Raw genomic sequence first — 27,618 nt, 5'->3', positions numbered from 1 at the left:
CTTCACTTAATGGGACCAAGATGTTCAATTCTGTGAGGCCCATTAGACAGTTGATAGGATTGTCATTACTCATTGTCACTAGATCTAAGCCTGGACAGTTATCTTAGGCTAGATCTACACTGCCCTATAATCCAGTAGCTGATCACAGGTGATCTGCTTTGAACTGGATTATATGAGTCTACACTGTCATGTAATCCAGTTCCAAGTATCTGGATTTTATATGGCAGTGCAGATCCAGTTTTGACCACTAGGCAAAACCCTGTGCACACTCTTGCTGTCCCAATTTGGCACAGATTATCCTCATTAACCCTCTGTCCTCCCATTTTTTTAGCAGCCTTTAAAACGACCCCATTTCCACTCCTCCTTTCACCTTCTTGCTTTGTCCTCTGTTTACTTTCATTGATGCAAACTGACTCCAAAATGCAAAAGTAATTTGCACTGAGTTATCTCAAGAGGAAAGCGAGGCGAGGGCAGGCGAGGAAGAGGCCCAGCAGACATGGGCAAAAGTGTCTTTTGGCTTCTGTGTTCTTCTCTATTACTAACCTTTGCCACTTCAACACACTCTGATGTTATGTGACTAGCTCAGAATTAAATATAAAAAAGTATGATCTTATATAGTTCTTTAAGCTGCTCCTGGTTGGGCTTGTTCTCCAGACCCTTGATCATTTTAGTTACCCTCCTCTGGACGCTTTCCAGCTTGTCAACATCTACCTTCAATTGTGGTGCCCAGAATTTGACACAGTATTCCAGGTGTGGTCTGACCAAGGCAGAATAGAGGGGTAGCATGACTTCCCTGGATCTAGATGCTATCCCCTATTTGTGCAGGCCAGAATCCCATTAGCTTTTTTAGCAGCTGCATCACATTGTAGGCTCATATTTAACTTGTTGTCCACGAGGACTCCAAGATCTTTTTCACACGTACTGCTGTCGAGCCAGGAGTTCCCCCATTCTGTATCTTTACATTCCATTTTTTCTGCCGAAGTGAAGTATCTTGCATTTGTCCCTGTTGAACTTCATTTTGTTAGTTTCGGCGCATCTCTCTAGTCTGTTAAGATCGTTTTGAATTCTGCTCCTATCTTCTGGAGTGTTGGCTATCCCTCCCAGTTTGGTGTCATCTGCAAACTTAATGACCGTGCCTTCTAACCCTTCCTCTAAGTCGTTAATAAAGATGTTGAACAGAACCGGGCCCAGGACGGAACCCTGTGGCAATCCACTTGTCACTTCTTTCCAAGATGAAGTCGACGCATTGGTGAGCACCCTTTGGGGTCGTTCGTTTAGCCAATTACAGATCCACCTAACCGTAGTTTTGTCTAGCCCACATTTTACTGGTTTGTTTGCCAGAAGGTCGTGGGGGACTTTGTCGAAGGCCTTACTGAAATCCAGGTAGGCTACATCCACAGCGTTCCCTGTATCAACCCAACTCGTAATTCTATCGAAAAAAGAGATCAGATTAGTCTGGCATGACTTGTTTTTGTAAATCCGTGTTGGCTATTAGCAATGACTGCATTTGTTTCTAGATGTTCTCAGACCACTTCCTTAATGATCTTTTCCAGGATCTTGCCTGGTATCGATGTGAGGCTGACCGGACGGTAATTGTTTGGGTTGTTCTTTTTTCCCTTCTTGAAGATAGGGACCACATTCGCCCTCACTTCTTCCATTCTCCAAGAACTCTCAAAGATAATTGCCAGTGGTTCTGAAATAACCTCAGCTAGTTCCTTCAATACTATTGGATGTAGCTGATCTTTCCCTGGGGACTTGAGTTCGTTTAGAGAGGCCAAGTGTTCCTGGAGAACTTGTTTCTCTATTTGGGGTTGGATTTCCCCTAATCCTTCATCCATTCCATGTTGCTGAGGTTGAAGATGGCTTTCTTTTTGTGAGAAGACCGAGGCAAAGAAGGCATTAAGTAGTTCTGCCTTTTCCCTGCGCTTGTCACCATCACCCCGTCTTCTCGCAGAGGCCCTATTGCCTCCTTGTTCTTCCTTTTTCTACCAACGTAGGCAAAAAAGCCTTTTTTGTTGTTTTTAATGTCCCTGGCAAGCCTGAGCTCATTTTGCGCTTTAGCCTTGCGAATCTTTTCCCTATAGGAGTTGGCTATATGTTTGAATTCTTCTTTGGTGATTTCTCCCCTTTTCCACTTCTTGTGCATGTCTCTTTTGACTTAGTTTAGAAGTTCTTTGGATATCCATTCTGGCTTCTTCGCACTTGTCTTATTTTTTTCTTTGTTGGCACTGTTTGCATTTGCGCCTTGAGTATTTCACTTTTAAAAAACTCCCATCCATCCTTAACTCCCTTGTCCATGGAATGCCGCTCAGTATTTCCTTCATTTTTTGGAAGTCAGCTATCTTAAAGAGCCTCCCTTCCTTCGCCGCCCCACCTTTGTCCCATGTTGCCACCTTGCATTTTACAACAAGGCTGCCTTTTGCTGAAGCTCTACCCTTTGGAAGAAAAGGGGAGAGACAGAGGGCACTATAAGCCTCCCCCTCATCAAAGCCTTCTCAACAGATGGCCATGCTGCCTCTACTGAAAAACCTCCAGAAAAGGAGACTCCAACCAGACTCCACTGTCTGAAACGACTTGAAGGCACACAATAACAATAGTCTTAATTAACTTGACTCTCTCATCAGCCAAAAGCAGGCCCACTCTTCCCATTGAAAGACTGGTTCTTTTGTGTGGGTTAAAATTGTTATTCGTTTTATATATTGTATTGTTCTTTCAATTTTTTGCACTACAGATAAGACATATGCAGTGTACATAGGAATGCATTCATGCATTTTTCAAACTATAGTCTGACCCCCAATAGGCTGAGGGAAGGTGAACTAGCCCTCTGCTTAAAACGTTTGGACACCCCTGGCCTAAGGAGTTGCCCTTAATGATAACGGTTTCCCCTGACATTAAGTCTAGTCGTGTCCAACTCTGGGGGTTGGTGCTCATCTCCATTTCTAAGCCAAAGAGCCAGTGTTGTCCATAGGCACCTCCTAGATCATGTGATCGGCATGACTGCATGGAACGCCGTTACCTTCCCACAGAAGCAGTACCTATTGATCTACTTACATTTTCATGTTTTTGAACTGCTAGGTTGGCAGAAGCTGGGGCTAATAGCAGGAGCTCACTCCGCTCCCCAGATTTGAACCGCCAACCTTTCAGTCAGCAAGTTCAGCAGCTCAGTGGTTTAACCTGCGCCACCATAAGTTGAAAATGACTTGAAGGCACACAGCAACTATACTTGTAATGCCTCTCCTTACCTGTGCTGCTCATCTGAACAAAGTCAAGGGCACTGCTTCTTAAACTGTGGGTCCCAAGCCCAAATGGGGTCCCTTTAGTTCAATGCTAGGATCTCAAATATTTGGCAACACCTAAAGTTTTCTGAACATCACGTAGTGGTTGTTTTGGACATTTTTATGAACCAGTTGTACAGTGTTTACAGTGAATTCTCCAGAAGATACTTCAGCTGTACTTCATAAGAAGGAAAATCAATGTATTTAGCACATCTTTTCAAATGCTGATTTTTTATCAGTGAATGTTTGATTTTTATACTTATTCCATATGCCTATAAACCTGGGGTCATGTAAAAAAATTCCTGGGCCAAATGGAGGCTGAAAGGGACACTATCTAATTTTATTGATTTATTAATTTATTGCATTTTTGTGACAAAAAGTTTACACAAGTCCAAAAAGTTCAGGACTCTTAAATTAAATTTAGTAACAAAACTGAAACTTATGTTCAGATTTAAAACAACAATAGAGAAAGTGCATAGGCCCCAAAATTTCACAGATGAGAACTGGGGTACGTGTAGTCAAACCAAATTCATGTGGTAGTGGACGTCGCAAGCCTTGTGTCAAAAGTCATTCTGGTCTGAAGCTGTGCCCCCTTTTCTCTATATTTGAATATGTTTTTAAAGTACCTGTGCTTTTTTTCAGTACTTGAGATAATTAATAATAGTGGCATCATGTGTCTTATGAGCAGGGGTCTCCAAACTAAGGCCTGTGAGCCAGATGTCGCCCTCAAAGGTCATTTACCTGAAGCGTTCAACCCCCACCTCCAAATCATTTTTTTAAAACTTGGCTTAATCATAAATTGTAATTGTTTAACCAAATCCCCATGAGTGTCCACTGAAATTTATCTGTCTTGAGTGTCCACTGATGTTTATCAATGGAGCCTGATTTCTAAATTATTTTGCGTAATGGAACTACTCTTCATGATTTACTAAAAAAAGTTCCACCCCCCACCCCCCCCCCACACACACACACACTTTTTTTTTTCTGGCTATGGCCCTACCTGGCGCTCATCCTAAACTTCAGACTTAGGTAAAGGTTTCCCCCTGACATTAAGTCTAGTTGTGTCCAACTTTGGAGGTTGGTGCTCATCTCCATTTCTAAACCAAAGAGCCAGCATTGTCCATAGACACCTCCAAGGTCATGTGGTTGGCATGACTATATGGAGCGCCGTTTCCTTCCCGCCAGAGCAGTACCTATTGATCTACGCACATTTGCATGTTTTCAAACTGCTCGTTGTCAAAAGCTGGGGCTAACAGCAGGAGCTCACCCTACTCCTTGGACTCGAACCACCAACCTTTTGGTCAGCAAGTTCAGCAACTCAGTGGTTTAATTCACTGTGCCACCAGGGGCTCCTAAACTTTAGACTTAACTTCGCCCTACGTCTGAAATGACTTGAAGGCACACAACAATCTTAATTAACTTGACTGTATTGTCAGCCAAAAGCAGGCCTATACTTTCCACTGAATTACTGGTAAATTTATGTTAGTTAAAATTGTTCTTCATTTTAAATACTGTATTGTTCTTTTGTAGGTTTTTTTGTACTACAAATAAGATATGCGCAGTAGGCATAGGAATTTGTTCACTTTTTTTTTTTTTTTTTTTTTGCAAACTATAGCCCGGCCCCCAGCAGTCTGAGGGACCATGAACTGGCCCTCGGCTTAAAAAGTTTTAGGACCCATGCTTATGAGGAATGATTTGACAATCATGTCAGGTGAGTGAGTGGAAAGGTTAGGTAGATAGGATCCATAGGAGGCAATCCACTTCACATTATTACTCTGCTGTTTTACCTAGATGAACAAAAGCTATGCAAGAGTACCACCGTGGATATAGTTGTTATGGGAAATAGGGCTTTGTGCCCTATGGACATCGGCTTCTCAGACCCAGTGTCTTTTTCTCTTCCTGTGCCCGCTTCTCCCTTGACCTCCTTTCCTTGGCCTGGGCAAAGCACACACATGGCATGTAGGAAGAGGAAAAGGAACCAAAATGAGAACGATGTTTTGCTTTCCTAGCTCAGAAACAAAATATATCAGGTCATCTCTCTTAACTTCACATGCTATGAATTCCTTCATAACAAACTATCCAGCCAATGTTGTGCTGCTTTCACAATGCCTGTAAAAGTCAACCCATTAAGATCTTCAAGGTAGTGCTAGATCCAGATATACAATGGAGTCTGAGATCTTCCACACCCCACTGACAGCAAGGATGCTCTTGCCTCCCCAAATGTGGAGTTTGTTTCCAAAAGACACCAAATTGAACAAAAATTGAAAAATGCGTTAAAGGAGACAGCACATTGTTGGCTAGGAGAAGAGTATTGTGTACAGATCAGAATTATCAAAATCTATCAAATTGCTTTGGTACAGGGCTTGGAAAATTGAATTCTATAGCAAAAACATGCATATCCTCAGCACTTTTTTCAATTCCTGTAAAAATGGTTCAGATGGATTCGGTACCTTTTCCACAAATGTGTTCATTGTCTATCTTTGTTGCCCCTCTGTAGAATTCTCAACCCCAGATATCTACCTGGCTTCTGAGATTGAGAGCGGTCGCTTGGACAAAATAATCTGCAACATTTCTAGCCTGCGGGTGAGAGATGAAATCTCACCTAAGGTCAGCATCTCCCTCAGCAGAGGTGCAACTCTCCTGAATAGCAGCTATGGTGAACCTTCATTGGAATACAGTTTTGTGGCCAGCCTTAATCGAGACGATGGGGCTGCGATCATTTGTATGGCCTGGGTCGAGGTGGGCTCAGAGGTGTTGAATAAGAGTGCAACAAGGACCTTGAATATTGTGGGTGAGTTCCATTGCAGCATAGCTGCTGTTGGCTCAGTTCTTGGAGCCCAGCAAGGTAAAGTGGATAGACTTGGAGCAATGGGTTCAAATTACAGGAAAAGAGATTCCACTTGAACATTAAGGAGAACTTTCTGACTGTAAGAGCTGTTCAACCATTATTTATTTGTTTGTTTATTTATTACAAACATTTTAATCCCGCCCTTCTCACCCCCGTGGAGGGGACTCAGGGTGGCTTACAACCAAATATAAAACAGAATATATAAAAACAATTACAATTAAGCAGTAACATCAATTAAAACATCCACATAATATACATTTAAAGGCCCATTCCGAATCAAATCCAGGTCTGTCAGTTCTTCGTCATATGTTCAATACAGTTAATGCTGCATCTGTCGCTCAAAAGCCTGGTCCCATAACCAAGTTTTAAGTTTTTTATGAAAAGACAAGAGAGAGGGAGCCTGCCTGATCTCATTAGGGAGGGCATTCCACAGATGAGGGGCCACCACCTCATCTCTCATCCCCACCAGTTGTGCTTGTGAGGGTGGTGGGATCAAGAGCAGGGCCTCCCCCAAAGATCTTAAACTGCGAGGTTGGTCATATTTGGTCAAGTATGCTGGGCCGGAACCGTTTAGCACTTTATAGGCTAAAGCCAGCACTCTGAATTGTGCTTGGTAGCAGATCGGCAGCCAGTGGAGCTGAGAGGTGGCATGCTCCCTGTACACTGCTCCAGTTAGCAGCCTGGCTGCTGTCCATTGGATTAGCTAGAGCTTGCAAACAGTCTTCAAAGGCAGCCCCACGTAGAATGCATTGCAGGATGCAACAAGAGCGTGGACCACCATGGCCAAATCAGGCTTCCCAAGGTATGGGCGCAGCTGGTGCACAAGTTTTAACTGTGCAAAGGCTTCTCTAGCACCTGCTGAGACCTGGGGCTCCAGGCTCAATGATGAATTTAGGATCACCCCCAAGCTACGAACCTGCCTCGGAGTGTGGTGGAAGCTCCTTCCTTGGAGGCTTTTAAGCAGAGGCTGGCTGGCCATCTGTCAGGGGTACTTTGTGCTTTTTCCTGCATGGCAGGGGATTATGATTATGATGTTTATTTATATCCTGCTTTTTCTCTCCATAAGGAGACTCAAAATGGCTAGGTAACCCATGTGGGCCATCTATGATTCTAAGTGAGAGAAGGACCAGTGAAATGCAGCCTTACTCCTTAACACCTTCATTTCTTCTTGCAGCAAGCCCTTACAATGTCAGTGTCTCTGCAAATCCCATGATGTACAAAGCCGATGTCAAGATTGTGGTGAAGTGCAAGGCTGAAGGAAAACCCTTCCCAGAGTTTTCGTGGGATCTTCCCTCCAACAGCAGTGTGGAGTTCTCTAGCAACATCCAGATTTTAACAATCAATTCAGCTCAAAGCTTCCATAATGGGACTTATCGATGTCTAGCACGTAATATTTATGGCAAGAAGTCAGCACAAATTGACATCCTCTTTCAAGGTAGGGTAATGAAAGAGGCTCCTAGGCTTTGTCTTTAATTTATCATTTCCTCTTCTTTTACCCATATCCACGTTGTTGCTTCTTCAGAAGCATTGCAATTCTCATTTAACCTCCATCTTCTTACTTTCTCACTAACTTTCACTACTGCTTTTAGGGGGCAATGATGAGAATGTAGCCTTGGCAAGATTTGTACCTTGGTGAATTTTGTTGCAATAGTCTTTGTGGCCCAGATCATGTCGATCCAGGACCACGACTGATAGCGGTCAGAGAAATAAGTAAAATCGTTAGTCCAAATATTCCTAGTTCTCCATATATCCAATAGATGAAGGTCATCTTTTAATTGTATAAAGTTGTTCGGAAGCTTCCCTCCCTTATCCTGATTTGAGTTTTTTTGTTTCCTTATCCGGTCCATTCCATTCTCCACTACTCCATTAAAATCACCCAGGATTATCAAATTTTCATATTCTTGTTCTAATATCTTCTTTTTAAGCTGGTTTACAAACATTGTTTTTACTCCTACTGGGGCATATATGTTACAAAGTAAGGTCACCTGATTATTAATTTTGACTTTAATACCTATCATTCGCCCTTCCTGATCTTGGAAGGCTATTTTTGCATCTAAGTTGTCCTTCACATATATGACCACCCTGCTTTTTTTTCTGAGCTTAAGGAATAAAATTCTTTGCCTAATGATTTTTGTGATAGTAATGATGCAAATTTCTGTTTTATATGCACCTCCTGTAGGGCGATTATGTCATAATTCCCCCTTTTTAAGTGGTTAAATACAATTCTTTTTTATTAGGAACATTAAGACCGTTAATGTTAATCGAGTAAATTGATACTGACATTTGGTGTTTCATCACATAGTCCTTCCATGGTTGTCAAAGCCTTGCCTGGCGCTTTTTGATAATCTTCTGGGGATAACACTCTAAGTCTTTTCTCTGCTTTCTTTTTAATATCTGCGTTGTCTTTATCCTCTGTTTCTGGTTCAGGTTTCTTTTGGCCTTTATTTTTCTTGAATTCTTGGTGGGATCCTTTTTCTCTGTCCTTTTGAATCTCTGTATAAAAGTCTTTTGCTTTTTGAACTGAGCTGATCCAAATCTTCTTTTCCTTAAATGTCGCCATTAGACCTTCTGTTTTGTCCCATCTAAATTTGATTCCTTGATTTTTCAGTTCATCCGTGAGAAAGTAGTATTTTTTTCCCTTGTTTCTTGTCTCATTTAGTATTCTTTCAAGATAATTACTTTCTTCCCATTATAAGATGGTGGGTTCTTGAAGTTGCTTGCCAGGATGTCATCCCTTATTTTTTCCTATTGAAGTTGACTATTATATCCCTAGGTACTCTATTTTTCTGGGCGTACCTTGTATTTATCCTGTATATTCTGTCCAAATTCAGCTCCATCATTTCTTGTGAGGTGTCTAACATCTCTGCTGTTATTTCCAAGATTATACTTCTAAGTTGTTGGTTTTCCTCTTCTTCAATGTTCCTGAATCTAAGTTGAAATTCTGCCTCTCTTACCGCCAGGGATTCTTGTTGTGTCTGTAAGTTTACATTAGCCTCTTCCAGTTTCACCATCTTCTGCTGTAGTTTCTCTTGTGTCTTAGGGAATAAGTCAATTTATCTTAAATTGGATAATTGAGCTTATTCAGTGTATGTCCTGATCTGGGAGAGGTGAGGTTGATAGGACAAGATCCTGTCTTGCTGTCGCTGTGAATTCTCTAAGTCCTCTGATCTTCTTTAATTAAGTCAGTTAAATGTAAGCTTCCCAAGCTTACCCCAATAGATTGTTTATTTGACCAATCATTCTATTACTGTCCTTTATTAGGGGGTTCAGCTTGGGATCTCTTACCTTCTCTCATCAGTCTGAGTTAAGTATTCTATCCAGAAATCGAGAGGCAAAACGAGTGGAGAACCAAATAGAAATGCTTAAAGCAGCTGTTCCTCCAATGCCCTTCTTCCTCCCTTACTTGCTTGCTTCACCGCTTACTTCACTGCTTCTCTGCGTCCTGGCGCTTGTGTGTTGCGTCTTGGGAAGATCGTCACTCCAGCTTCCTTAATCACCCCTCTGATCTTCTCTCTTAAAGGGCCCGCAGGTAAGGACGCTGTTTGTTTCACCAGTGTTTGTTTTGTCTTTACTTTGCTTTGCTTTGCTTTGTTGATATCACTTCTGTCTTGCCAGGTGATTTAGTTGCTTATTTAGTTCCTAATCTGTAGCTCCTAGTTTTTGTTTTTTTTGTTTGGAGCGAGAGTTTTAGTCAGTCTTTTAACCTTGAGCTGCCTCACAGTGAATGTATGAGCTTCCTCTTCCCTTGTTATCTTTAAGCTTTAGTTATTTAATCATTGTATTAACTTAAATGAGAGCGGTTGGCTGCAGAGTGGAACTTGCGAACCACGTTCACCCTTCTCTGGGAGCTTCCTCTCTGTAGGTCTGCCGGGGAGTCTGGCAATCCTCCTTGAGGGAGGGTCACCTTCCTGCCGTCGGGAGATTGCTGCTGTGGGTTTGCTACTAACCGACCTCGTCCCATCGGCTAGGGGAGTCCTTCCAGGACCCCCACCCATTTTGAGAAGGGTGCAGGTTACCTGAGTATGTGGAGCTTCAGGAACCTGTGGCAGCCTCCATCTTGCCCTCACCCGGAGGTTAAATGAGAACCTATTAAAATCAGAAACAGATATAGAACTACATAGAAAAATTCTAAGGGAATATTTTGTGATAAATAATAATGGGGAAACCAAACCAGAATTTATCTGGGATGCCAGTAAGGCGGTGATAAGGGGGTCTTTTATTCAACAAGGAGTGATTAAGAATAGGAAAAGACAAGAAGAGGAACTAAATCTTTACGCTGAACTAAAAAATAAAGAAAACAGACTAAAAACAAACCCAAGAGACACAAAAACAAAACTACAACTAGAACTTATCAAGAAGAGCATAAGCTCATTACAACTGGAGAAAATGGCAAAAAACTTAAAATTGTTGAAACTAAATAATTTCGTCAATGCTAACAAACCTGGTAAATGGTTAGTAAAAAAAATCAATAAAAGGAGACGACAACAACACATATCACAAATAATTAAAGAAGGGAATGTTTATACGGGAGACGCAGCTATTGCTAATCAGTTTAAAGAATTCTACGGGAAATTATACCAAAAAGATCAGATTAAAAAAGAAGAAATAATTAGATACATAGAAAAAGCAAAGTTAACTAAATTAACGGAAGAGGAAAGAGAATCTTTAAATAGATTAATCATGGAAGAAGAGATTAAAGAAGCTATAAAACAGCTCCCTAACAATAAAGCCCCGGGCCCCGATGGGCTAACGGCATTATACTATAAAACATTCCAGGATGAACTTATAAGAAACCTAAAAGACATAATGAATAATAGTTTTAAAAAAGCAATAATCCCCAATTCGTGGCAAAACGCGAATATAACCTTACTTCACAAAGAGAAGACGGACCCAGCAGATCTCAGGAACTATCATCCAATCTCCTTACTGAATAATGATTATAAAATATTCACTACTATTCTCTCTAATAGATTAAAAAAATTACTTAAAGTAAGAATAAAGGAGGACCAATCGGGATTTTTACCTCAAAGATACTTAAGGGATAATATTAGAACGATAATTAATATTGTAGAATATTATGAGAACAACCCACAAAAGGAAGTTGGACTAGTATTTCTGGACGCCGAAAAGGCGTTTGACAATATCAGCTGGGAATTCCTCTTAGAGATGATCAAGGATATGGATACAGGGTTTTACTTTATTAATGATATTAAATCAATATATTCCAAACAAAGGGCCAACATAATAGTTAATGGCAGAGATACAGGATATATAAATATAAAGAAGGGAACAAGGCAGGGATGTCCGCTATCCCCCCTCCTTTTTATAATGACTCTAGAAATCTTATTAGAGGAAATTAGAAAAGTTGAGGAACTAAAAGGGACAAAAATGAGAAAGGACGAATACAAGATCAAGGCATTTGCTGACGATGTAGTCTGCATTGTTGAGAACCCCCTAGAGACACTACCAAAATGGCTGGATAAAATTGGAAAATTTGGGGAAGTGGCAGGCTTTAAAATTAACAGAGTCAAAACAAAAATCCTAACAAAGAATATAAATAACAATATGAAAGGTTTACTCCAGGAAATATCTAATCTGGAAATAACGAATAAAGTCAAATACCTGGGGATTAAAATTACGGCACATAACTCTCAGCTCTTAAAAAATAATTATGAAGAAACTTGGAAGGAGATTAAAAAGAAATTTGATAAATGGAAATTCCTCAACCTATCATTACTTGGCAGAATATCTATAATGAGCGTCCTCCCAAGATTAGTTCCTTTTCCAATCGATACCTATTATCAGAACTAATAATCTATTTAAGGAATGGCAAAGAGACATCAGAAGATTTATATGGGAAAGAAAGAAAGAAAGAAACCCAGGATTAGTTATTTAATTTTAACTGATTCGATAGACAGGGGTGGTCTATCCCTGCCAAATTTACAACTATACTTTGAAGCAAGCGCCCTAACATGGGTAAAGGATTGGGCTACTCTAGCTAATAAGAAGATTCTCAATTTGGAAGGCCATGAATTAAGAAGAGGATGCATGCGTACCTTTGGTACAACAAGGCCAAGGTAGAAAAGAATTTTACAAATCACTTCGTTAGGGCAGCCCTACTTAAGGTGTGGCTTAAATACAAAGAAAGATTCTACAACAAAACACCACTCTGGATCTCACCAGGAGAGGCCCACCATAAAAGAGAATTAGCTAAAGAAAACTGGTTCACTTACAAACAACTACTTCACAAAAAAGATAATATGTGGAACTTAAAATCATTAGATGAATTGAGGAAGATACAGAGTAGCCTAACGTGGTACCCACACAGACAGATAGCGGAGAGTTACGCAAAAGATAAAAAATTCGACTTTATGGGTCGGGAAACTGTGTGGGACATAATAATGTCTAGAGAAAACAAAACCATCAAGATTTTATATCAAAAACTACTCGAGTGGAATACAGAATCCGAAGGGGTAAAAGACACTATGACTAGATGGGCACAGGATGTAGGACACCCAATTCAATTTGAAGATTGGGAGAAATTGTGGAAAACTAAACTGAAATATTCTAGTTCACTCAAATTAAGGGAGAATTGGTACAAAATGTTTTTCTGATGGTACCTAACCCCCCAGAAATTATCTAAATTTTACAAAAACCAGAAAAAAGAATGTTGGAAATGTAATAATAAAACAGGGACTTTTTTACATGTATGGTGGGAATGTAAAGAGGTCAAAGGTTTCTGGAAAGTGATACATAATTATGCAAAAGGAATCTTAGATAAGAATTTTGATTTTAAACCTGAATATTATTTGTTAAATATTACCGACTTTCACTTAAAAAGAAATGAAGATATATTATTCTTTCACATAACAGCAGCTGCTCGAGCTTTAATAGCTCAAAGATGGCATTCAAAAGATATCCCATCGGAAGACGCATGGATCACCAAATTGAGGGAATACATGGACATGGATACTATGACCTTTTTACTGCAAGATTATACCAAAAAACAAAGGACGGACTGGTCACCAGTAAAAAAAAAAATTACAAGGGAAACATCAGATTGATTTTGAATAGTTGGTCAGAGCAAAGATAGACACGAGTCAGACTGAGAATGATATGGGGATATGGGCAGAGAAAATTTATAGCATAATGTAAATGAATTACTGCCCCTGTGGAATCGACCGGAAGTTATTGGTGTGCTTTTTGTTTTTTGGCTTCCCAACCCCTTTTTTTCTTTTTTTGCTGTCTGCTAGCTGTGTGTAATAATTATTTTTAATTTTTTTATTTATTTTTTCTTCTTTTTCCCTTCTTTCTTCTTTCCCATCCTCACAATTTTTGTAATGTAATTCCCCAAATTTCTGGAAAATCAATAAAAATTATAGGAAAAAAAAGAAGCGTTGCAATTAAAATTTCATCTGGAGTTAATTTGGAGGTGAGGATGATGCGGTCATCTTTTGGAGAGTTGTGGAGAGTGAAATGATGTCAACACAAAGCAGTCACCTATTTGAAAACAGACAACAATAACACTATGTAACAAAATTTGGAGGAGAGAGTTTGAGAAACACTGCTTTAGATCATCACTATGCATTCTATAGCAGTTAAAATGATTCAAAGTGCTTTCACAGTATAGTTTAAAAGAGAAGTTAACAAAATGCCATGGGAGCTTTCAGCTAAAATATTGTGGCTTTTTGGGGAAGGGGGATCCTTTTGCCTTTAGCCCTGCCCACCAGTTATGTGAGATTGAATTTGGCCTTTGGGGTGAAAAAAAGATGCCGTCCGCTTTGCCTCCCATAGACATCTTGCTAGCTGGTTTGGGGATTGACTACTGGACCATAGCTGTCCTTGGCAAGACAGTTATCACTAATCACATTTATCTTTAGTTACTTGCCCTGAGAAACCTCTTACTTTATGTCTCTCTTGCCAAACACAATCTCTTGTTTTCTGTTACAGAGAGGTCTCGCAGTTGGATCGCAGCTGTGGTGGTTGTGTCATTGTTGGCTGTAGTCTTCACTGGAGGCATTTTCTGGTATCATTGCAGGAAGTGAGAAGGTCCACATGGAAACCAACGGGCCTGAGACTCCTTTCTGATGCTGGAGCAAGGGTTTGGCTGCTACCAGTTGCTTTTCTTGACTGGCCAGAACAGAAGCAATGGGGAAAGGGAATGTTTGCTTTGATCCAGAAAACAGGCAGCAGCCCTTGAGGACCTCCTCTCCGTTCATCCGCTGCTAAAGGGAAGAGAACATGCTCTCATGGATGCCTTTATAACTGCTTTGGTGTGCACCAAGCCAAAGCAAGAGAACTGGCAAGCATGACCAATAATAAGCAAATAATTCAGTTCCCAGAAATAATCAATTTTCACTTTGGGGGGCGGGATCAAATTTCTAGACGTTATGATTGTAAAAACACATGCTTGACTAAATATGGGTTGGTACACATACTGGAAGTAGGAATTTTGTGGCTACTCGCTTCCCCGTATTAGCGAATCAAGAGAAACTGTCATTTTTCAACTTTACACAGTTTATATAGGTTTCTGAATGTAATGTTATTTGGAATTACAAGCCTCCCCACCTTCTTTCTGCTCAGCACCAGTCGGTTCAGGATATTTTGTTAATACTTTGGCAGTAAGAAAACCACAACAGTTCACTCAAAGAGCTGCATATAGGCAAACATTCAATGCCTTAACATAGAACAAAGACAGAAGACAAACGCAGGCTCCGAGCTGGCCTCGAACTCATGACCTCTTGCTCAGAGTGATTTGTTGCAGCTGGCTGCAGCTGGCTGCTCAACAGCCTGCGCCACAGCCTAGGCCCTTTAAGGTTTCATCTACACAATTCTTGCCCCTTGGTACACTATAATTGTCACAAGGACATCCTACAGGATTCTGGGAGTTGTCGTTTAGTAAGCGCTCTAAGGCTTGATCTACACTGTCCTATACTCCGGTTTCAGAATTGGATTATCTGTGATGAACTGGATTATATCAGTCTACACTGCCCTATAATCCAGATCAATACAGTTAATCCACATTCTGAAATTATAGGGCAGTGTAGATCCAGCCTAAGTCCCTGATTCACGGGGCGCTTTTACATGACACCGCTATCGTTCCATGGTTCCATCCTGTGCAATCCTAGGATTATAATTCTGAAAGATCCTGAGAACTTCTCTAGTGCCTCACTAAACTACCAATCCCACGATTCCATAAGAACCAGCAAGGGCAGTGAAATTGGTATCAAAGTGCTATAATTGTCCAGTGTGGCATCCTGCAAGGGTTAGTCAGATATCCTAATTATTATTATTATTATTTATTTATTTATTTATACCCTGCCACCATCTCCCATAGGGACTTGGAGCGGCTTACAAAACAGCACACAAAAATGCCATACATAAAATACATAATACATAAAATAAACTACATCAACATGAAAACAATAACTTTACATAAACTACATATATAAATTGGATAAAACAACCTCTATTAAAATTGAATCCATTAAAAGATCCATATAACCAATATAGCAGCCCAGCTGAATGCACACAATGCAGATATAAAATGCTAAGTGATTGGCAATCAGTTCGAGTTACTGTCTAAACTTTATCAAATGCCTGATGGAAAAACCAGGTTTATAGCTCTTTCCTAAAGTGTTGTAGTGTAGGGGCTTGTCTAAGTTCCCTGGGGAGGGCGTTCCAGAGCCAGGGGAACCACCACCGAGAAGGCCCTCTCCCTCGTCCCCACCAACCACACTAAAGATCGAGGCGGGACTGAGAGGAGGGCCTGTCCGGCAGATCTTAGAGCTCATGCCAGTTCATAGGGGGAGATGTAGTCACAAGATAGGCTGGACCTGAACTGTGTAGGGCTTTATAGGTAATAAATAACCTGCACTTTGAATTGGGACTGGAAACTTATTGACAGCCAGTGGAGCTGCTTCTACAGGTGCATGGTATGCTCCCTATAATTACATCCATTAAGTAACCTGGCTGCTGATCTTTGTACCAATTGCAATTTCTGAGCCAACTTCAAAGGCAGCCCCATCCATTCTAGAAGTAACTAACTAAGGCGTAGACTACCGTGGCCAAGTCAGGCTTTTCAAGGTATGGCTTTTCAAGGTACTAAGGAGAGAGGTAGGGGGCCCTGGTGGCACAGTGTGTTAAAGCGCTGAGCTGCTGAATTTGCGGACCGAAAAGTCCCAGGTTCAAATCTCAGGAGCGAAATGAACGCCCGCTGTTAGCCCCAGCTCCTGCCAACCTAGCAGTTCGGAAACATGCAAATGTGAGTAGATCAATAGGTACCATTCCAGCGAGAAGGTAACGGCGCTCCATGCAGTCATGCCGGCCACATGACCTTGGAGGTGTCTATGGACAACGCCGGCTCTTTGTCTTAGAAATGGAGATGAGCACCAACCCCCAGAGTCAGTCATGACTGGACAACGTCAGGGAAAAACCTTTACCTTTTTACCTAAGGAGAGAGGTAAGAAGGAAAAAGGAGCAATTACAAAATCTCCTACATTGCTCCTTTTTTCTTGAGATTGTAATGTGAGCCCAAGCTTAAAAATGTCACATTCTCTATGTGTTTCTTCTCCCGTCCACACAGTGGCACAATTGTGTTTGAGAAAAATCAGAGGAATGCATTATAGATAGATGTTTGTGTTTGAGTATATATGTCAATGTGTCCATAGCTACTTCAAAGCAGGGCTAAACCCACCTCCTTCAACTCCTATTCTAGCCACCCTGAATTACACCATTTTCCCCACTCCCATTGATATAGATGACAGGAGAGATAACACCAAGAGCAATCCTTTGCGAGGTCAAAAAGTCCAGTTTATTATATTCAGCTGAAGACTCTGGATGTGGAATCTTTTCCAAAGGCAAACCAGATCCCCGATCAAGGTGTTGACATTGCCTTTTATACATTTTCAGACAAAGAACATGCTTCTACATACATCTCGTCATTAGTACATCACTTCATATGCTTACATACATGAGCATAAATATGCACGAATCAGCATTTTTCTATCTAAGCACTCTAAAAGCCTGTAGAAAGTTACAGACACCAAGAGAAATCCATCAAGACCTGTCAAAAGTCTGCTTTCCCTCTAATGGAATGTACATATAGATAACAGGCCCCCTTTCTGCCTGTCCTGCCAGCTTGTACATTTACACAAAATTTAACACAGAGAGAGTCTGGTTTTTCTACATTTCACTGCTTCTAATGTGCATACAATATATGTCTAAAAATCTATATTTTCCAGTTCCTCATCACCATTATGACAAGGCCATTATGACAAGGGAATTTCCTTTGGGTGGGGAAACTTTGCAGGAGAGCAGGGAATTTCCTTTAAGCACAGGAAATGGGTTAAGAAACAAGAAGATAGCAACAAGCTTCGCTTTTAATAGTTTCGAGAGAACCGGAAACCCAGTCTGCTACACCTACAAGAGCTTTTGAAGGGGGAACTGGTAGCAAGCATCCGGCAAGCATAAGGGGTTGAGGGGCAGTGCTTATTGGGTGTTTTTTTTCTCAATGAGCAATCACTCGAGATGGCAAGTGTTTTAGGAGAGGCCAAATATTCATTGTGTTGCATGAGAAAACCACCCCTAGGTCCTTGGGATGTCTAGTTTACCTGGGCCAGGTCCCCACTCACTGAAGTCTCCTTTGTTTCTTTTTTTTTTCTTCCTCCTTCCCCCTCCTTTCCTTCCTTTCTTCTTCCTTCCCTTCCTTTCTTTCTCCTTTCCTCACTCTTTTCCTTCTTTTCCCCTTTTCTTCCTTTCTCAATCCCCCCCTTCCTCCTTTTCTTCCACATTGCCTGCCTTACTTCCCCTTTTTCCTCTGAGAAGCCTGGCTTGTTAAAGGTACTTTGGAAAACTATGTCTCTCATGTATATAATTTGCTCTAAATCCTCCATGTTTTTCCTATATGTTGTGTTAACCTAATGTTTTATGCGCCTGAGATCCCCGTTCCTTCCCTTTATGGGAAACCTTGTTCCTGAACCCAAAGATGTCTTGCCTCCCACACAATTGCATAGCCTGGGGGAACGAAACCAAGCTGGGAATTTTCTCATCAATTTCCAGCCTCACCCATCTTTTGGACTTTACCTGGACATTGCAACACAATAGCTTACTCTGGCAGGGCAATCACCTCTTCCTGCCCCTCTGGGGAAGAACCAATTTCACCACCTGTGCCTTTGATGAACGGGACCGCTCGCATCGGAAGGAATCCGCATGTCTACATCCAACCTATCCTCTTGTCATTTTTGCATGATTGTATTAATATATGATGTTTTGTTTCTATGGAGGCTAGAACCTCCAGCCCATCTCTATTAAGGGGCCATGTCATGTTCCTCTCATAAGACAATAGCATTCCTGGGTAGGGCCAAAGATGCCCTCAATCACTTTGTTATTTTTCCTGTTCAGTGAAAGGAACCCCATTCATCGACACTTAATCATCCTTTGTTCCCAGCCCATGCTGGCCATTGGCTGTGACTGGTCAGAATTAGAGGCTTGGTTACAGCCTATGTATAAAAAGGGCTATGAAACTGTATTCTGTATGCTATCTATGTTGTGAATGTATCACTAGCTAGCATCTTATCTGCAGATAATAAAATCTTCCTTGGCTGAAAATCACCTTCTCTCCTTGCTTGCTGGCTAATTTCAATTGGGCCTAATCTGTTTGCTCGCCAAAACAGGGACTCATTAAAAATGGGCAGCTCAGGTAAATCACTTGCCTGGGTTTCTGCCAACAGGCATCTTCCTGGTCTCACTGCCAAGAGCCCCCGATGGCCTAGGGGATTAAAGCCTTGTGACTTGAAGGTTGGGTTGCTGACCTGAAGGCTGCCAGGTTCGAATCTCACCCGGGGAGAGAGTGGATGAGCTCCCTCTATCAGCTCCAGCTCCATGCAGGGACATGAGAGAAACCTCCCACAAGGATGGTAAAACATCAAAAAAAATCAGCTCGTCCCCTGGGCAACGTCCTTGCAGACAGCCAATTCTCTCAATCCAGAAGCAACTCAGGTTGCTCCTGACACGGAAAAAAAAAACTGCCAGGGGTTGCCTCCTAAAATGGGGCTAACATTTCAACTCACAAGATGTAAAACATTGACAGAGGCCAAAGGCAGGTAACAATGTACTGCCTCGAATTAATCCTTCATATTTCACAGACAAATACTAGGATATAACTCACCAAGCAGCACCCAAGTGTGGGCAAGATGGTGAAAGATGGAATGAGGGAAAACATGCGAACCAGGAGAGGATGTAGCAATTTGCTTTTGACTCTGCTAACAATGAGATTTCACCCATAGCTGAAGCTAAATGAGATATAAATTCATTTGCACTTTGAACTCCGTTTGCAGCAATTGAGGCCCCATCTACCCTGCTCTATATCCCAGAATCTGATCCTAGTGCACTTCCAGACAGCACTAAATCACAGGTTTTAAATAGGGTCAAAAATTCCCAGGACTTCAGAAAAAGTCCAGATACAGACCTGTTAGTCCTAGGATTTCTGCCTCCATTGTCCAGACTTGCTAATTTGTTCCAAGATTTAGAGACTCCTGCGATGGCCGCTGTGAGACTTCTGCCGGAAACTTCAGCAGCTTTTATTTTAAAAAGCCCCGGGATGTAGATATACGGATATGTGGATCTCTGTAAAAGTTCCATTCTTTATCCTGGCCAGAAAATCTGTGTCCTGCCACACAAACAAGCTTAATGGTGTAGGACCACTTCTTCCCAAGTCAACACTGCACAATGAAACAGGAACACACACTTCCAAGCCAGGAACAGAACTTTGTCATTATTGACACTTTTTAGAGCCTGGCTGCCTGGCCATCTGTCCAGACAGATTTGGTTGTATACTTGTGGCATGGAACAAGGGGTGCTGTTTCCAGGTTATACATGGCTGTTTCTATTTCTTCATGACCTTGGCTCTCAGTATTCACATTCCTCTCCAACACATCCATGTCCCAACAGCCAGTAGTAAGTTTTTGCCATTTACGAAACTGTACTAATGTTGTCAGCATACACCCAATGAGGAACCAACATGTATTACCCGGCAACATCATCTGGTTGTTCCCTGGCCATACAACAAGGTCTGACTAATTACAATAATGATGACATTCTGTTCCTGGTTTGAAAGTGTCTGTACCTGTTTCATGGTGGACTACATAATGTGAAAGTACTTGTTGCATCCCAGGAACTTCATTTTTCTGCCACAAACTTCATTAAACACATGAAATACAAAATTCCTCTTCCCAGGACAAAGTTTTTGCCTTCTACTCAAGTGTCACATAATTTTTAGGAATGGACCAATCAGGAACAGACCCAGGAACAAACCCAGATAAAAAAATTCTGTGATTTCCGATTGCAGAGAAATACAGACATGCAAAGATTGGATATTTGGCTAAAAACTGCTATATTCCCACCCCTGGAAATCTCACATTTTTTTGCCTTTTGTAGCGATTTTGCCTTTTGTAGCGATTGTAACGACATCTGGTCACCTTCCTGATTGCTGCGGGAGCACCTGGGATAAAGGTACTGTCTGGATGGGCCCCTAGATTATTTGATTTAATCTAGATTATATGAGTATCCATTGCCAGATAATCTGGGATAAGCAGATAATCTGGGATCAGATCCTAGGATATAGGGGCATTGTGGAAGGGGCCTGAAGTAAGCTGAGCACAAAGAAGCAATTTGGGCATTTAGAAATCCTAAATACCAGTGTTATTGAACAATTTAGAGCAGCATTGGATAGTGAGATCCAAGCAGCTGTGGGTTAAGCCTAGTGAGAAAAAAGAAGCCAATAATTTCCAAAATATATTTCACCAAGTAGAAGCAGAAGCCACCAAGTCATCAGTCCTGCACCCACTGCGCCACCAGGGGCTTCACCCACTCCTATTAAAACAATGAGATTTATTTGAATGTTGATTTACCAAGATCTCATTGATGACGCCTGGAGCTGTACTGCTTTATATCCCAGGAGGTGATCCCAGATTATCGTCTTATCCCAGACTATCTGGCAGTGTAGATTCATATAATTCAGTTCAAACAATGGAGCCCCTGGTAGCACAGTGGATTAAACCCTTGTGGATCTACTGCAACCAGTGTTTTAAAAAGGTAAAAGTTTTCCCCTAACGTTAAGTCCAGTCATGACCGACTCTGGGGGTTGGTGCTCATCTCCATTTCTAAGACAAAGAGCCGGCGTTGTCCGTAGACACCTACAAGGTCATGTGGCCGGCATGACTGCATGGAGCGTTGTTACCTTCAAGAATGTCTATTCTCCAGAATATCCTCTACCCTTGCACACAATCTATTGATTAGTCATCAAAAGGCTGTTTAAATAAAAAGTGATCTATACTACCATGTAATCTAGATTATCAAAACATATAATCCACATTATCTACTTTGAACTGGATTATATTAGTCAACACTTCCATATAATCCAGTTCAAAGCAGATAATCTGTATTTTATACGGAGGTGTAGATGCCTTGGGGCCCTTCCACACAGCCATATAACCCAGGATATCAAGGTAGATAATCCACAATATCTTCTTTGAACTGGATTATCTGAGTCCACACTGCTATATAATCCAGTTCAATGAGGATTTATTAAGCTGAATTTATACAGATTACAGTGAAAGGAGAGCAAAGGAGCTAGCTGGCTTGGGGAGAATTCCACAGCTTGGGAACAGCTTTAGGCTCATTCTGTATGAAAATGTCATTCAGAAAGTCTGAATTTAGAGGCATTATAAGTCATAGCCAGAAATTTGAAGTGTGCCTGGAAACAAACCAATAGTTCCAAATTTATTTGATACTTAGACCATAGGTCTTTCACATGCAATACAAACAAACAAATACGTGGAAACAAACCAATAGTAAAGCTGCTGTTGTATATTACAAAGCCGTGATACATTTATTGGTTCAACTTCAAAGTATAAAATACATTAAGTAACTTTTTAGAATTTTGCTGGCTTCTTCATCAGGCAAAGATTAAGGACTTCATCAGATGGAACTGGGGAAAGCAGGGGAAATCGTCTACATGCAGCATCTTCTTTGCATGTGATTCTGTCTTTAAAGGAGACAGAAAATTTACTTACCCCATCACACAAAATAGCCAACTCCTGCCTCTAGCTCAACTATCCATAGAGACAGAAGGCATTGTTCTTAAGGCAGACACCTCTCCTCTGGGGGTGGTTCTTTAACCCAGGAGCAATCGAGTTTGTTAAATATGATTGTGCAGGGGTTAAAGTCCACATACGCCCCAGAAATCGCATGATTTTCTGTGGTGGGGGGAGGTGTCCATATGCGCTGTGGGACTTTCGGCCAGGGCACCATGACACTAAATAACACCCCCCACCCCAGCTTTTAAAAAGAAAAAGAACATACTCGGCCGCCATTCCCCCTTCTCCAAAGCCCTCCTGGTGCGTAGAAATGGTGTGCTGGGAGAAAGGAGGGGGGATGGAGGAGAAAAATCGTTCCTGGCCCACACTTTTTCCTGGTGTGTCATTTCTACATGCCAGGAGAACTTCAGAAAAGGGGGAATGGTGGCAGGGTAAGTTCGTTTCCTTTTTAAAGGCTTTTCTGGGGGATTTGGGAGGGCATTGGAGCCCGGAAAATGTGAGAGGGCTGTGCAGACAGCCCCCTCAGAAGTCCCAGGACTTCTGAGGGGGCAATCCAGGCACTGCCCACAGCTGGAAAGACACACATTTTTCAAGAAGATCCAAGTCTTTCCAGATACAAATTATTTTGGAGCAAAGCAGAGTTTTCCTGCTTTATCCTAAAAGCATTTGATTTTATGTGGGGCATCGTTTGGACGCCCCACTGGATGCACCCTAGGTTCCTCTTATTTCCCTCCCAATCTGTTTACTATCAAGGAGACACAAGCAGGGCCGGCCCGAGATAATTATAATTATTAAGCGGGGGGGGGATTGCACCCCCCACGCTGCGGGAGGCGTGGCCATGTGCCACGGGAGGCGGGGCATGGCCAGACCTGGCCCTGCCTCCCACACCCTGACCCCGCCTCCTGCGCTGCTCGCCCTGACCCCACCTCTTGCGCAGTGTGGGAGGCGGGGCCAGGGCGCACGGGACAGGAGACAGGGCTCCGCCCAGACGGGGCCCCGCCTCCCACCCCGCGTGCCCTGGCCCAGGCCAGCCGGCCAGGAAGCGGGGGAAATACTCCCGCTGCAGCCTGGCCGGCTGGGCAAGGCCAGCTGGGCGAGGGAGGCGGGGCCAATCCTGGCCCCACGTCGCGTGCTGCTCGCCCTGACCCCGCCTCTCACACAGCATGGGAGGCGGGGCCAGGGCGCACGCGGCAGGAGACGGGGCTCTGCCCAGACGGGGCCCCGCCTCCCACCCCACGCGCCCTGGCCCAGGCCAGCCAGCCAGGAAGCAGTGGGAAAGTCCCTCCAGGCCACGGCGACCTGGAAGGACTCCCGCTGTAGCCTGGCCAGCTGGGCAAGGCCAGCTGGGCGAGGGCTCGCCCTGACCCCGCCTCTCATGCAGCTCCGTCCAGACGGGGTCCCACCTCCCGCTCCGCGTGCCCTGGCCCGGCTGGCTTTGCCCAGCTGGCCAAGCTGCAGCGGCAGAGCTCACTCGCCGCCGGACAGTGAGTGAGCCCATGGTCCCCGCCGGGGGGGGGGACCTCCACAGTGCCCCCGGGGACTGTGCACCCGAAGTGGCCACCTCAGTGTGTTGTCGACCGCGTTTTAGGGGATCGGGCCCTTAAGGAGAGACCCGACCCGGTCCTGAGAGAACGGACCTTGGCGGAGCCAATAGGAAAATATGAGCCGCAATACAACCTGAAGCCGAAATGAAGAAGGTCCGCCAAAGTTGAAGGAAAATTCCGCCAAGGAGTCTTTATTGAGCAATTCAGCTGAAGAGGACTCTAGTAGCGATCATTCAGTCTACTAGGGTACCACATAATCAAAATAAAGCCATATTTATACAAAGTTTCAGTCTGACAGCCCTTTGAATTTCCCGCCCCGCTCCCCCGCCCATCTGATCGCTGATAGGCTAGAAGTTTGAACGAGGCGGGCTTTCGTTTCCCACCTTGCTCTGTTGGCCCAATAGGGAGCTGCTTTTTGTCGCTACTCGAGCCAGTCAGGAAGGAGAAGGCGGGAGTTATTGAAACAATGAAGTGACAGGGCAGGAAAGATCGGATTAATTCCTGCTAGACCGATTTCTAAAGGGATTAATGGCAGCAATCAAGGATGTCCGGGTTTCTGTCACGTACACAGATTTTAGATATGCCTTGGGGTGTCAGAGGTGGAAGTAGAGATGGGTGGTGATGAGCCATAATTGACAGGCTCTGCAGGGCGCCTTCCTGAGGTGTCCTGGATTTTCCTTTGGGTGAGATATGACAATGTTTGCCTTGAGGCGAATCACCTTTAGGACAACACTCCGAATTCGGCGACTCAAGCCCTATATTGTCCATGCAATCTGAATTTGATTGGGTTAAGCGGTGGCAGATTATCCTTTTGTTTTTGGGAAGGGAAGCCTGGGTCATAGGAAATGGGATAGGTTCTGGGGTTCAGGTTGAGTTCAAAATATTTCCTATTTGATTTCATGACTTGACAATTATATGAAATAAAACGAAAAATAAAATAAAGTTGGAATATAAACCCTGCTGGGAAAAATACATATTCTCCGGGGATCCCAAAGAGTACAAATACATATAGGCAGATAGATAGATTTCATGGAAATAAGGGAGAACCCATAAAGGTGGGTTACACTGCATAAAGGGGAATCATGAATGATATAAACAATTGAAAACATTTGATAAGAACGAAGTTCATAACATCTGGGGAACCCAATATGGAAATTCATAAAAGTGGAGTTTTAGCAGCATGATTTTACAATTCATGAAGTTAGCCCAACGATTAGAAATTCATACAACAGTGATTCATGAGGGTGTCCAGGTACATAGAATATGAGAATCCACGGATACATTGGGAAAAGAGTTCATCTGTGGTGGAAGGAATTCATAGAGATAGCATGGGGAAGAAGTACATGTGGGTTGCAGTCTTTGGAAATATAGGATTTCATAAATTCAGGGGTAGGTCTGGGAAGAGTGTTCTTCTCATTCATAAAATTATGAAGGTGTGAATGAAACGTGGAGGGCGCCCGTCCAGGCACCCTCCTGGCAGCTGTAGAGAGGGTGAAGGTCCTTGGAGAACTATGTCTCCCCAGCGGGAGAGCGATCCCCCATCCACAGTTCACAGAAAGGGACCAGTGATCTCTTAAAAACCATCCCGCGGGTCGCGGGGAGAGGAAAGGCTGGAAGAGAGCAGTCTGGCTTGAAAAGAGCAGTCGGTTCCATTTGACAGTCAGCTGATGAGGTGCCGAGAACTGGACCGATTTTGGTTCCGCTGGTGGTCCTTGGGTCAGGAGCCTTAGGAAGGGTTAGGACTAAAAGAGGAGCGTGCTAGGGGTAATTTTGATAAAGATATGAGCCAATTTGTATCGTCCGCCGTATTAACCTATGGCGGGGAAGCCTCCGCCAGGGTTTGAAGGTCGGACGGGTTAGAGAGAGAGAGAGGGGAGATTGCGTGCAAAAGAAGGAGTCAGGGAAAGACACAAAATAACCAGATAGAGAGTGTTACTGTTAAAAATGAATGCTACTTTTATTGGGGGGATTTGTTACATAGTTCAGGGAAGGGGAAAGTGAAGAAAAAAAGATCTTTTAATAATAGTCTGCTGCGGTCCCGCTCCGTTCCTTTTGTGATGGATCTGCGGAACTCTCCGCTGCGGGTTCAAATCAATTTGAAAGCTGGCGCCACGGTCATCAAGTGGCCTCCGCTTTGGGCCGGCCCTGGACACAAGGCCTTGTTCTTAAGGGAGACAACATTTCTTTTCATGGGCTCCTTCCAGTTTCCATAATCACGGAAGTCCAAACCCTACTAGGCATTAGAGCTTACTGTAGTTGGTTAAAAAAAAATGGAAAAGGAAGTGAAAAGGCTAGCAACAGCAGAATTTCAAAAGCCAGGGTTACTATGAAGGAGAAATGACAGGAAAAACAAAGTGTTGCTATCGGGAAATTGCAGTATTCCTAATGATTAAATTAATTTTTTTAAATTACTATGCCAGGCTCATGAAGTAGGATTTTGGGAGATAAATGTCAATGCTTGTATGAGACTACACATAAGAACGCCCTTTACTCCACGACACTGAAGGAATTCTACTGCTATTCTGTAGTGTCGTAACCTACTGCATCTGTGCGTGGTTTGGTAACTGCACAGTGGCAGACAGGAAGGTGCTCCAAAGGGTCATCGCTTCTGCACAGAGAATCATTGGTTGCCCTCTCCCCTCTTTGGAAAAATATTGTAAGTCCAACACCCTTAAGAAAAGCTTGAAGCATTCTTGGGGATCCATCTCATCCAGCATATTCTTTTTTTCTTTTCTTTTCTTTTTCTTTTTTTGAATTATTACCATCTGGCAGACGACAAAGGGTGAAAAAAGGCAAGGACAAACAAACTGAAAGACAGCTTTGATCCTAGAGCTGTAACTATATTGAACTCCATGGTTTTGCATTGATGTGGCATTGGGGGCTGTGTGGTGGTAGTGTGAGAGTGGAGGGGTGGATGTGTTGTTTTGTGATGTGTGCTGGGGGAAGCATTGAATTTCATTGTACAATATACAATGACAATAAAGTTATTCTATTCTATTAACATTAACAGTACAACATTAGATATGCAGATAATACCACTTTGATGGCTGAAAGCAAGGAGGAGCTGAGGAGACTTATAACCAAGGTGAAAGAAGAAAGTGCAAAAGCTGGGTTGCAGTTAAACATCAAGAAAGCCAAGATTATGGCAACCAGACTGATTGATAACTGGCAAATAGTGGGAGAAAACGTGGAGGTAGTGACAGACTTTGTATTTCTAGTTGTAAAGATTAATGCAGACTCAGACTGCAGCCAGGAAATCAGAAGACGTTTCCTTCTTGGGAGGAGAGCAATGACCAATCTTGATAAAATAGTGAAGAGGACAGACATCACACTGGCAATGAAGGTCCGCATAGTGAAAGCAATGGTATTCTCCGTAGTAACCTATGGATGTGAGAGCTGGGCCATAAGGAAGGCTGAGCAAAGGAAAATAGATGCTTTTGAACTGTGATGTTGGAGGAAAATTCTGAGAGTGCCTTGGACTGCAAGAAAATCCAACTAGTTCATAAGAAATAATGCCTGACTGCTCACTGTAGGAAAGGATATTAGAGGCAAAGATGAAGTACTTTGGCCACATAATGAGAAAACAGGAAAGCTTGGAGAAGAGGATGATGCTGGGGGAAATGGAAGAAAAAAGGAAGAGTGGCTGTTAGAACCAGCCCTGGCTTGGAAGGGAGGGAGGAAGGGAGGGAGGAAAGTAGGTTAAGGAAGGAAAATGAGAAGATCTTCTGATCTTGCTGGTATCCTCTCAAGAATCAGAGTGATGTCCTCACACAAGTACAGTACAATCTCACTTATCCAATATAAACGTGCAGGCAGAACATTGGATAAGTGAATATGTTGGATAATAAGGAGGG

At 42.7% G+C, this 27,618-nt stretch overlaps 1 protein-coding gene across 2 annotated transcripts in view; it reads left to right on the top strand.

Annotated features, from left to right (window-relative positions):
* The window catches only part of LOC103281251 (intercellular adhesion molecule 3), a 55,642-nt gene extending 36,907 nt beyond the window's left edge, over window positions 1-18,735 (top strand). Inside the window, exons 3-5 of one of the 2 annotated variants that reach the window (XM_008122427.3) lie at window positions 5,773-6,066; window positions 7,298-7,558; window positions 14,074-18,735. In XM_008122427.3, the coding sequence (XP_008120634.2) occupies window positions 5,773-6,066; window positions 7,298-7,558; window positions 14,074-14,168 (650 nt within the window). In that variant the 3' untranslated portion in view covers window positions 14,169-18,735. The other variant, XM_008122428.3, reaches the window with a different exon arrangement.
* The last annotated feature ends 8,883 nt before the right edge of the window (window positions 18,736-27,618 follow it).

This window comes from Anolis carolinensis, chromosome 2 (genome assembly GCF_035594765.1).
Source record: "Anolis carolinensis isolate JA03-04 chromosome 2, rAnoCar3.1.pri, whole genome shotgun sequence".
Classification (NCBI taxonomy): domain Eukaryota; kingdom Metazoa; phylum Chordata; class Lepidosauria; order Squamata; family Dactyloidae; genus Anolis; species Anolis carolinensis.
Note: the sequence above shows the minus strand (reverse complement) of the source record. Positions and strands in the feature narration are given on the sequence as shown.